General features: G+C 33.8%; 1 protein-coding gene across 1 annotated transcript in view; it reads right to left on the minus strand.

Moving 5' to 3' along the window:
* Positions 1-648: 648 nt before the first annotated feature.
* The window catches only part of efna4 (ephrin A4), a 59033-nt gene continuing 46314 nt past the window's right edge, over positions 649-13367 (minus strand). Inside the window, exons 3-5 of the mRNA XM_084385028.1 lie at positions 11253-11321; positions 4256-4282; positions 649-1284 (exon numbers count right to left, since the gene is read on the minus strand). Coding sequence (XP_084241154.1) covers positions 1187-1284; positions 4256-4282; positions 11253-11321 — 194 coding nt within the window. The 3' untranslated portion in view covers positions 649-1186. The remainder of the gene's footprint in view (positions 1285-4255; positions 4283-11252; positions 11322-13367) is intronic.

Raw genomic sequence — 13367 nt, forward strand, 5'->3', positions numbered from 1 at the left:
ACTCTTCAAATTAAAAGTCTAGTAAAAAAAAATATCTTAAAAACCCTCTCCCCCCTAAAAAACTGATACAAATATTTAAACAAAAATTAAACAATACTCAGCATACTGTTCACAATCAATGCATTATTTCAGACTAAAAAAAAAAAAAAAAAAAAAAAATTCAAAGACAAAGTGTTTGCATATTCCCTCATTAAGTTTAAAATGAACACTTTCATTATACATAATTCACATACCCACAAGTAATTATGTGAGCGGGGGAAAAGGAAAGTGATTTGATTAAGTGCCAAATGAAACATCCAACAGCTTTCACACTTACAGAGTTAAGAAACATGCAGACCAATCAGAAGAGTCCATACTTGGAGGTGATTTACCATACACATCCCACAAAAGATGAACAGGAAGTAGTTCTTTAGTGTCCGGTATTTTCCACGTGTCACTTAGTCAGCATACACAGATGTGAGATTGAATCGCACACGATTCCGAACATAAATTCAAGATACAAAAAAATCCAGGATATTCCAGGCAATTCCAAAGTTCTGCCAGGATGCATAAAGTCAATACAGCAAAATATTTTTTAAATGCTGCGGTCTGGCTTTGGCTTCAATGTTTTTGTTTTTTTTTATATACGAAAAAAAAAAAAAAAAAGTAAAAAAATATTTTTTTTCCAGCTACTGATCACCGGATCTGTTAGTGATCGCACATATGAATGGTCACTCTGTCCCTGATCTTTCAGTCAGTAGTACAAACAGCAGGACCGGGGAGCTTCATCCTCCTCCTCGTCTTTGGCTCAGTTTGTTGTACAGTAGGACAGAGGAGAGGGGGAAGAGCAGAGGCTTGTAAAGGAATGTCTGACTCTTAAAGACAGATGGATTAAAAGAAAATGAACAGTAAGATAAGCTCTTTGAAGGTAGATTAGTGTCGCTCTGTTCCAAAGTGAACTTTTATTAGAGCGGACAGCAGTAAGAACCACTGTGAGAGGACGGAGAGACTGCCAGAAAGGAAACGGAGGGATGGAGATTAATAGCGTGACAAAAATGACAGAGCAAAGGAGTATGAGAAAGAGAGAGAGAGAGTCTGTGTGTGTGTGTGTGTAATCCACAGATGTAGAACACGCATTTACTGTTATGGCGGAATATATGGCGCAACAGAGCATTTGTTTTGAGGTTTTATGCTTTTAGAAGAGATATTAGAGGAAATAAGGCAAGAAGAGGGGGATGAGGAGGAGAGAAAGTCGTCCGATTGTCACAGGATGGACAGCACTGCTGCGTGATGGTTTCTCTGTGGCTATAATAATCAAAAAAGTAAACAGACAAACACATACATATAAATATATACATAAACATAAAACAAACATGTTTGCACTAATATTTGGGATGCATGGTATATCAGCTCCAAACCCCCATTTAAGATTTTGTAAACCTATCTGTATGTTGGATTTTTAATAGTTTTTGCCTATTTTAGCATCCACATCATCATCTTGCACAGGGGTGAGGGACATCTGGTCCCTTTTATGGCTCCTAACACCATTCAATGCAGTTTTAGATGTATAAAAACAGTGCTGATTCGGTTTATGGTTATAAAAACCGAATAAATATTTAAAATAATATAAACAAAAAATACATTTAAATTTTACAAATTATAATCAGATTTTTTTTTTTTCCTGGTGTGACATGACCACAAAAAGCTGTTAATTCATCTCACAATTTGAAATTCCAAGAAAGTCAAAATCAAACTGGAAATGGCCTGAAAACATACTGTGTTTTTATTTAGTGAGCAATCACAGTCAGCTTGGTGAAATTAAAGGTACATCTTCGTGTCTGTGATCAGTGTTTGCCGAGCTTGATAACTGATGAAAACAAGCTGACTATTAAAAAGAACAGCTGAACATCAGCTCACAAACAATATACATTGTTTAAATTGTTACTGCCTTCAGTTATTGATTTGGAATAAATGTAAAAATGCTTAAACACTCAGATTTATACTTGGTTTTAATAAATAGAACATTAATTACATTGTTAATGTATAAATACAAAATAGAATTGTATTTGCTTTCTTTTCTTGCTCTTTTTTGATGTTATGTAAAGTAATGTTTATTTAACCAGGAAAATGACTGAATGAATAAGGGACATGATTAATACATATACATATACATATACATATACATATACATATACATATACATATACATATACATATACATATACATATACATATACATATACATATACACTACTGGTCAAAAGTTTTAGATCGGTTAGATTTTTTATGTTTTTAAAAGAAGTATCTTCTGCTCACCAAGGCTGCATTTATTTGATAAAAAACAATTAAAAAAAACAGCAATATTGTGAAATATTATGACAATTTAAAATGACTGTTTTCTATTTTAATATATTTTAAAATGTAATTTATTCCTCAGATGAAAGCTGAATTTTTAACATCATTACTCCAGTCTTCAGTGTCACATGATCCTTCAGAAATCATTCTAATATGCTGATTATATGCTAAAAAAACATTCATTATTTTCAATGTTGAAAACAGTTGTGTACATTTTTTTTCCCCACAATTCTTTGATGAATAGAAAGTTCAAAAGAACAGCATTTATTTAAAATAGAATATTTTCTAACATTATAAATGTCTTTACTGTAACTTTTAATCAGTTTAACTCATCCTTGATGAATAAAAGTATTGATTTATTTTATTTCTTTCCCCCAAAAACAAAATTTAAATTCTTACTGAAAAGCTTTTCATTTCAGATAAATGCTGTTCTTTTGAACTTTCTATTCATCATAGCATCATGAAATAAAATATAAAAACTGTTTTCAACATTGTTAATAATCATAAATGTTTCTTGAGCATCAAATCATCATATTAGAATGATTTCTGAAGGATCATGTGACACTGAAGACTGGAGTAATGATGCAAAAAAATTCAGTTTTGATCACAGGAATAAATTACACCTAACTATATATTCACATAGAAAACAGCCGTTTTAAATTGTAATAATATTTCACAATATGACTGTTTTTGTTTGTATTTTTAATCAAATAAATGCAGCCTTGGTGAGCAGAAGATACTTCTTTTAAAAACATAAAAAATCTTACCGATCTAAAACTTTTGGACCGGTAGTGTAAATACATACATACACACATACACAATATATATACATATATATATTGTGGCGAGCACGACGAGGTCGAGGGCCGTGGGAGGACGGCGCGAGGCCGGTGGCGTGATTGATAATGAGCGACACGTGCGCGACGCACCGGTCTCGCATCTCTCACGGAGGAGCGGAAGCATAAAGGAGGAGCGACGACAGTGAAGAGCGAGAGAGGACAGGCCTGGATTTTATTTGATGTGTTGTTTCTGTTTTGTGTTGCCAGCAGTCGTCCGTGAGGGGCTGCTGGCTTTTACTTTCATTTTTGTATCTTGTTTATTTATTTATTAAAATATGTTGAATGTTTGCCGGTTCCCGCCTCCTTCTTCCCATAACATCTGAACCTCGTTACACTGGTGCCGAAACCCGGGAGGAAGGAGAGATGCGAGACCGGTGCGTCGCGCACGTGTCGCTCATTATCAATCACGCCACCGGCCTCGCGCCGTCCTCCCACGGCCCTCGACCTCGTCGTGCTCGCCACATATATATACACATATATATATACACATATACATACACATACACATACACATACACACACATACATATATACATATATATATATATATATATATATATATATATATATATATATATATATATATATATATATATATATATATATATATATATATATACACACACATACATATATACATATATATATATACACACACACATACACACATACATATATATATATATATATATATATATATATATATATATATATATATATATATACATACATACATACATACATACATACACACATACACATACACATACATATATATATATATATATATATATATATATATATATATATATATATATATATATATATATATACATACATACATACACACATACACATATACATACATATATATATATATATATATATATATATATATATATATATGTGTGTGTATGTATGTATGTATGTATATGTATAAAAAAAAACTGGCTAAATAAAAACTGTCAAATATATTACAAAAAAATATATAAAGTATATAGCATATTTGTGTTTAATGTGTAATTTAATATTACACAATGAACCAAGGGACTTGAGAAGTGTGTATGGCAATAAACACGAACCTTCTTGTCTTGATGATCCAGCTGTTGCTAGAGGATAAAACGAGAGGGAGAGAGAAAGAGAGAGAGAGACATGTGAGGTGTTAGTGCTTTCTAATTATTTGTATTATTTATTTTTTGAAGAAGAACTACAACTTGGAACATCGTTCTTGAAAACAAATGAGGAGAAAACCGAACATAGAGACACATTCACCATTACTCAGGCAGAAACATACTGAAAAATTACTAACGGCTGCGCAACCCAAAATACATCCTCAATGCAAATTCTCTTTAAAGGTCGCACACAGAAAGATAGTGGAAAAAAATGAAGGTGGAAGGAGATGAAAGATTCTGCAAGAAACAAAAAAGTGGACTGGAAGGATGAACAAGAGAAAGAACCGTGAAAAGGGAAAGATTTAGAGGGGGGAAAGGAGCAAGAGATACAAGACTGAACAGAGAAGGGCCACAAAAGCAACAAAGATAGAGTGATGGAGCGAAACACAGGAGAAGACAGAGAAGAGAAAAGACGAGAGGAGGAAGTGTGAGAAAAGCAGAGGGAGAACGCACAGGCAAGGCGAGAGCCTGAAAGAAGGTCAGACGGCAAAAGGAAAGAGACGAAAGTGGGAAGGAGGGAGGGAGTGAGTTTGTGTCTGAGTGTCACTCTCTCAACAGGGGGTCAAGACTGAGAAACATAATGGAGAAAAGATGAAGAGAGAGAGAGAGAGATGGATAGATGGATAGAGCAGATGTGGAGGAAAGTAGACTCAACAGGAACAGAAATGTGTTGGCTAAAACTATAGAACAAGTAGAAAGTAGTAGACATAATATTAACACTTTTTTTTCAGTTAATCTGGTCATACAAACTGCATGTATAACAACAAAACAAAATCAAGGTAACACACATTAAAGTTATTTTAACTTTACCCCTCAACACTTGACCAAACAGAGTGAGAAAATCCTAATGAAAGACTTCATTTGAATATATCTTCCTCTGATAAAGACAGTCATGAAATTAGACAAAAGATTAATTAACATCAAAACAATGGAGACATAAGTCACAGTAATTAATAAGCAAAGTAATTTTTTTTAACAATATTTATAAACACAATGCATGTACAATGAAACACTAATTAAACATTGTTTGGCTTCATCATGTATATATCATGTAACATCATGTTCTTTGTATACAATTTTTCCACATGAATCTTTCCACGTCAAATCTTAGAAAGCATGAACATTTTTTTTCAAATTTAAGTTTAGGATTCATCACTAATTGTTTTGACAATTATTATTCTTCTTTTTTTTACAAACACACATTAAACCGTGCAAATTGATTTAGAAAAACCAAGTGGGATCTCAATTAAACCATATATGACAACATTCAAACATAATGATAATAAACTTATTGAATGAAATCTAATAAAACATATGTATATCACAAGTAAAAAATAAAAATGAACAAATACAAAATATGCGTTCATTTATAAGGTAATGGTAAATTTAGGAATATAATAAAACAAGACCTTAATCAGGCATTAAATAAAACCAGGATGAATAAGATGAATAATGAATAAGAAATTATATTATTATGAACATTTTCTTATGTTTTATAATTACCATTATAAGGAATATAAGTGTACATAAAATAGCTTTATGCCAGTATGCGTGTCATTTTAAATAGAAGAGGAATCTAACATTTAAACTAAAAAGAGGAAAAAAAGAAGAAAAGATAATTATAGTGACTATTTATTCTTCTCTCTTACTGAAATTAAAATGTTTGCTTCAACAAAATGGCAGTTTTTTGTTTTCAAGCACAAAATGGCTGCAGTTACGCTTTCCTTGCATAAAACATGGATGCCATGACATGATGCAGAGAACGACCATGCAGGAAAAGGATGCGAGAGATGGAAAACAGACGAGCTTCCCTGCTTCATTCCTTTCTTCAATTTTACATGTTCTGGCAAAACGGAAAAATACGGCTAACATTCCGAAAATGTAACCGTATTTTTTCTTGTTTATATTTTCCGAACAAGCGGTCACTGCAGGGACAAACTACACTTGTGTAAAGGCACCGAATTAAAGTGTTTTTTTTTTCCTCTTCGCTCTTTGGAAAAACGCTCCGGTGAATGACAAAACTAACAAGGCGAGAGAGGTGAATAAAAGGGGGAGGACGAGGTATCCACTGAGGTGGGCAGTGCAAAACGGACAGAGTTTCAGCTTTTTAAAACAATTAAAAAGATTGAGAAACGGACAGAAACTGGAAAAGGAAATGGTGTGCTCACAGCAGGAACGAGCGAGTTAAAAAGTTTCGAAAAAGACAGGGATCAATTAGAGAGAAAGTAGAACTGACTGAAATGGTTTTTCACAGCGGGGGACAGAAGGACTGAGTAAGACGCTGAATGAGGGAAAGGAGGGGAAGAAAAAACAACAGAAGAATTAATGTTTTGACAAGTTGCCCCGAGTAAGAGCAAGGAACGGAGCAAAGTGAATAGGATGAAAGACGAGGGCATCCAGGAGCTGTTTTCCACCAGACGCCGCTCCATAAAGACAGAATATTGGCGAGTTTGTTGTTTTGGTTGCACTTTTATGATTTCAGCGCTGTGTCTTGCTACCAAAATCCAGGCTTAAACATCATAAGTTGTATTTTATGAGTATTGATATTCGAGTGAGGGGATGGATTTAACTGCGACACAGTGGCAGCTATTGGGGATCCTTCGAGCATGAGACTGCGTTGCTGCTGTTCTGGGGGAAACATTTCACTGTTACACTCTGTGAACAGCAGAATCAGTCATGGTCTTTAATGAGCGCTACATTCGGTTATGTCTGTATATTAGTAATTTACATACATTTCAATACATTGCAAGCTTATTTTACAGAGTTAACCAACCTTCCAAAAGACAGCACGTTGCATCTGTAGTTGTGACACGACTCTCTCTGGTATTACTGATCTCTGTGCTGTTCTTAGCTTGTTCTGTTTCCCCATGAGCCTGGTCATTAAGGCTCAAATGACCTAGCGAAACGAGCTCTACTTAACGGAACTTTAAATACAGCTTGCTGCTGGTGCATAGTGACTGAGGTTTAGCCCAGGCTGCGGATGTAGTGTTGTTTTCAAGGCTCTGGTTTTGAGGCTAACGCTCCTGGGTCTGACAGGACCCTCTGTCGAACAAGGACTGTCAGATAAAAGACCTGCCACAGGAAGGAACCAAAGTCGGTTCGTGGCACTACCAGGAGGAACAAACACCAGCTGTGCAAAACATGCCCTGGTGCAAAGTCCCGTCAAACACTTCTCCTTTCATTCGTCTTTACATACAAATGATCAGAGGAAAACAGTGCAGGGGAAAATGTTGTAAAGGTGTGCAAGAAGGTATGCGGAAAAGACGGAGGGGCTGAAAGTGAAAAAGTGGTGGAGAATGCGGAGATATCTGAAAGCAAATGAGGATAATAAGTGCAGTTATTCATTTTAAAGGTTAATTTGGTAACACTTTAAAATAAGGTTCATTAGTTAACAATGTATTAACTAACATGAACTACTAACCATAAGCAATCCATTTGTAACTGTATTTGTTAATCTTTGTTAATGTTAGTTAATAAAAATACAGCTGTTCATTGGGCTACACTATTTTAAGGTGTCATTGTTACAGTGTAATTATATATTTAAGTACTGAGTAATATTAAGCAACTACATGCACTTACTATAGGGTTAGGGTAGGATTAGGATTTGGTTGAGGGTTAATTGCATGTAATTATGCATAATTTACTGTTATTACTACGGTAAGTACATGTATGCAATAAGGACACTAAAATAAAGTGTTACCGTTCATTGTTAGTTCACATTGCATTAACTAATGTTAACAAGATTTTATTAGTTAGTCAATTAACATTAATAAATGCTGTATACGTGCAGGTCATTATTAGGTCATGCTAACTAATGTAGTGAACTAATGTTAACAAACGAAATTTTAGGCTTACAGAAAAGAAAGCTTAAATACATTCCAGCTGATGCCAGGAAGGGTTGACAAAAAACTTTTTTGTACAATTTTTTAAAAACACTTATTTTAGACAACAGATAAAATGGCTGATGAAGATAAGCAGAATTTACACATTGTTAAAAAAAATTCAAACAAAATAAACACTAAAACAAGTTGAATACATGAAGACGGTATGAAATATGCTGTAGGATAAAAAGCAAACTGCTTTTTTTTTTATATTATCTATTAAATTATATATATATTTTTTTTTTTTATTATACGATATACCACATATCCATATTGAACATACTCAAAATTACTCAAAAACTGAAAATGAGCATTTTCCACTGACACAAGAATGAATACTTATGTTAATTCGCCAGTCAATCACAGTTAATAAACAAAATGCTTAAGAATTGTTGAATATATTTGTATATAAATAGATGTGTCTATAATTATTCAGGAACATGATGCAAGGGACAGATGGAATAGAAGATGAGCAGAATTCCAGAAATGGACAGGGTTTGAAGAGAGACGAAACTCAGTGAATGTGTAGTGGATAAGACTCTGATTAGTTTTGCTCTGGTAACGACAGATCATAAAAATGAGGGAGAGGAGGAAAAGACTAAAAGAAACAGAGTGGGGAAGATTAGTGCCACTCCAGGAAAGGCTACACACTAGGAGGAGAAAGAAAAAAGGAGGGAGGGAGAAGCAGGGATGCTACAGTTTAGTCTGGATTAGTTTCGGTCAGAGAACAGAAAAAGAGGGAAATAGATAGAGAGAAAGGGAAAGAGAGAGGGATAAAAGAGATGGAGCATCTGAAGCGGGAGCATGAGAAGAGGAAAATTTGCAAAGACGAGGAAGAAAAGTTGTCATTCCACGCATTCATTAGAGCATCTTCCATGGGTAAAGTAAATGTTAGTCATTTTTTAGTCAAATATTTTGCCGCCTCAAAACAACAAAAAACTCCATTATCTCTTATCAAATATTTGCGCCTTAAATAAACACATGCACCTCAGATCATTCTCTGCAACAGATATTTCTCATACAAACATTTCAAATCAATTGCACAAGCATTTTCTGCCCCAACTGCAAACTAGATATTTCTCATTGAAGGTTATACAACACTCAGAATTTAGCAAAGCATCTCCTTAAAGACTTCCAGAATTTGATTTCACAACAGAGTGTCTGTTTGATTTACTTTTTGTGGAACAAATGCAATGGTTACCCACTTAACTGAGCAACTGAGAAATTTAAATACAGTGCCATTGATCTCCAGTCAAACTAACCTGTAAGAAACATACAACATTTTTCATAGCTGAATTGGACAAATAGTTCCATGAAAAGTTCGAGAAACTGTGAGAAGCCAGAAGGCAGGTTTGGGGCCGGGGCAGGACTTGGATATTGGGTTAGACAGCTTCTGAGTGTGTGTGCGTGTATGTGCATGTGTGTGAAGCAGAAGGTGGAATTGGGTCGGACGGCTTACGGACTGGACTGCCATTCCCACTCTTACTGGGCGGCATTCCCTGCTGATCCTGCATCAGCCAAGCCGAGCGGAAGGTCAACATTACTGCAGGGGTCTGAGAGCCAGCCTTGCTCCACGCACACACACAGTGACACGCACATAAGCTTTCATACATAATGTTATAACAAACAGAAATTATATTATATCATATTATATTATATTATATTATATTATATTATATTATATTATATTATATTAATTATATTATATTATATTATATTATATTATATTATATTATATTATATTATATTATATTATATTATATTATATTATATTAATTATATTATATTATATTATATTATTTCCTTTTTCCTTCATGTGTGTGTATATATATGTATATGTATATATATACACACACACATATATTAGTCACATCGAACATAAAAGTTGTGTTTATATAATATTTGTGTGTATATATATATATATATATGTGTATATATGTGTATGTATATATATATATATATATATATATATATATATATATATATATATATATATATATATATATATATATATATATAATTTATTTATTTATTTATTTATATTTTATATAAATTATTTAGTAGTCTCTGTGTATACACTACACACACACACTATATATGTATATAGAATATACAGTATATGACCAGTATATATATATATATATATATATATATATATATATATATATATATACACACACACAGACACACACACCGCTATTAATCGTTTTGACACCACTAATATATTAGACCGTTTAATAAAATGTCAAATTAAATTTATAATGAATTTTATAATAAAAATTTAAATAGAGTTTGTTGCAGTATTTATTCTTACAATCTACAAAAATATACATACAAATTCCTATAAAAAAAGTATAATTTATATATATTTATATACACACAAACAAACACACACACACACACACACAGTATATATAAACATATTTAACATACATATTTAAATTAAAATTATAATAATTAAAATTATAATAATTAAAATTATAATAAATATTTTCAAAAATGCTTTGAAACTTGAGATAAACAATACTGCAACAAAATCAAATTAATGTTATTATAAACGGTCTATGTTGTGTCTATGTATATATAAAATTCAAGCATTTACAAAAAGTCACATCTATCTATCTATCTATCTATCTATCTATCTATCTATCTATCTATCTATCTATCTATCTATCTATCTATCTATCTATCTCATTGTAAAATAAAGGTGCTATTTCCCAAAAACAGAAGGCGACTGCAGTTCACAGCAAGACAATTACTACATTGCATTCTTTAACATTAATTTTACTATTTTATTCTGCACTTAAAACATTGTGGCTGAGAAAGAAAGAATAAAATGACGGGAAAAAATTGGAATGATGAGCCAGGGAAAGGAGGGAAAGCGAGAGAGCGGTTGCGTGCAGAGAAAGTGGCATGTCTGATTGCGTGAGAGGGTGTGTGTGGGGGGGTGACATGCTTTTTTTTTCCCAAGGAAAAAAAGTGTGGACCAAAAAACAACCAGGGGGTGAAGAGAGGACTGTACTTACTTGGTGGACAGCACACAATAACTCGTAGTTTCATACAGGGGAGGGGGGGTCCATCGTCTGAGGATAGTGCTGGAAGGAAAGAGAGACAGAGTAAAACAGGAGACTGATGTCTTTGACACTGGGAAAGAGAAATCTAAATTTGTTGCCACCAAATCGATGCTTTAGACTGCTCGCACAAAACACAAATAACACACATAACCCTGGGCCATAAAAAGACTGCTTGACTCCGATGGAATGGCTAATCCATTAGCGCAAGCAGGAGCTGTAACGGGCTAGTTAATGCTGAGCTCGGCAGGACCGAATGTGAGCCGTTCCACAAATGATGGACACTCTGATGCAGTCAGATGGGCTCAGTGCAAACATTCACACTTCATAAACTTACATGATTACACCGTTACAACATTATTTACACACCTGGAGGTCATATTTGCTTTCAGCTCATCTCGTAAGTGTGATCCAAGCATGACTGCGTTTATTCGTTTTGAGCAAAATTCCACAACATTGTTGCATCAAACCGCTCAAACGCAGGCTAACGTTTCCTCACTGGAAAAAATAAATGAATATGAAACATTCTGGATGTTGGTGATAATGTGTGTGTAATTTACATCACGCTACACTTTTGCTTTGTTCTTGACTGCAAATTAAAGGTTCTCTGAGTCTGTTTTTAAACCCTTTTAGGAAGTCGGTTTCTAGCATATAATGATGTTCATTTACGGCAATCGCAAAACTGTAGCTTGTCAAGCTATTCATTTAAAGTAGTTCAACTGCAGTCAAAGAAGCTATTTGAAAAAGTAGTTCAAAATGCAGTGTGCGCCAACGCTGAATCTGAAAAAAGGCCTCAAAGTTTTATGATTGAATTTTGATGTCATTTGATGTAGAGCTGAACCTGTCTGACAGATCATAAGAGACCCAATTTTAGTCGTAACACAATTTTGACAAAATGTGTAGTTACTGCATTTTGACTATTTAAGATATTATTTTATTATCTTTTTTCAAACAGAAGTATGAATCTGACAAAAAATATTCAGGATTCCAATTAGGGCGGCAGCATTTCATTGCATTTAAACAGATCAGTTTGCTCTAAATATCACCAACAACTCAACAAAAAAACTATAATAATCACCATATTTATACTTGAAAAAATAGTGTTTAATAAAAGGCCTTTTTTTTGTAAAATTAGTGTATAATATTATATATTGTGTAAAATTAGTGTATAATATTATATATTGTCTAATATATAACATATCAGCCACCACAAGATGACCATATCCATATCAAATAAAACCGCTTTTATTAGGCTACTGGTGAGATTTTATCCCATGAGTGCATATCATCTTAATGTATTTGGCAAAAAAATAACCAATTTTTACCAAAAAGGAAGAAAAGATAACGCACTGCAGCTTTAAAACGATAACTCTTACTGCTAGAGCATGTTCTGGTGTTTTATGCTGTGTAAATGAAGAAGGGTAAGTTGAACTTGTACACAGACATAATTTATGTACATGAACGTGTACACAATCACATACACACAAATGAAACACAGCGTGTGTACTATAATGCCATGCATACCTCATTAGCATCAGGCCATGTTATAACAGCTATAAAGCTATGAATCTCTTCCCAGAATCTGAGCAGCAAGTCTGAGGTAGACGCTTAAATTCAGGCTTGAGTGGGTCTGCCGTTTTAAAGAGCGTCTCTGGCTCCACATTTAATCATAACCATAAATCTATAACAGCCATTTCAGTAACACACACCACAGCAGCGGCCATTTTCATCTCGTAGAAAGGCTTTTAACTGAACGTCTAACAACAGCAGATACATCCATTTAGCATGCGCAGTAATTTCACATTGACGATAATGAGAACGGCTGACTCCAGCGTCGGCTGACTTCAGTGTGAGTGTGTGGTGTGTGTTTTGGTTTTCTGGACCCCATATGCATTTGTGCCGTATCTTATGGGTATGTGTTCATGGCATTAGAACTCTGGATTTCAAAGCAAAAGTCTAAGACCATTAGCGAAAGGGCTAGTCTTTTTCTTATTTAAGCAAATTTTTTTTCCTTTGTAAAATTATATCACCAGCATAGAAATTTAAGTGGCAAGTTTGATTGAAAAATGT

Source organism: Rutilus rutilus (genome assembly GCF_951802725.1).
Source record: "Rutilus rutilus genome assembly, chromosome: 17".
Classification (NCBI taxonomy): domain Eukaryota; kingdom Metazoa; phylum Chordata; class Actinopteri; order Cypriniformes; family Leuciscidae; genus Rutilus; species Rutilus rutilus.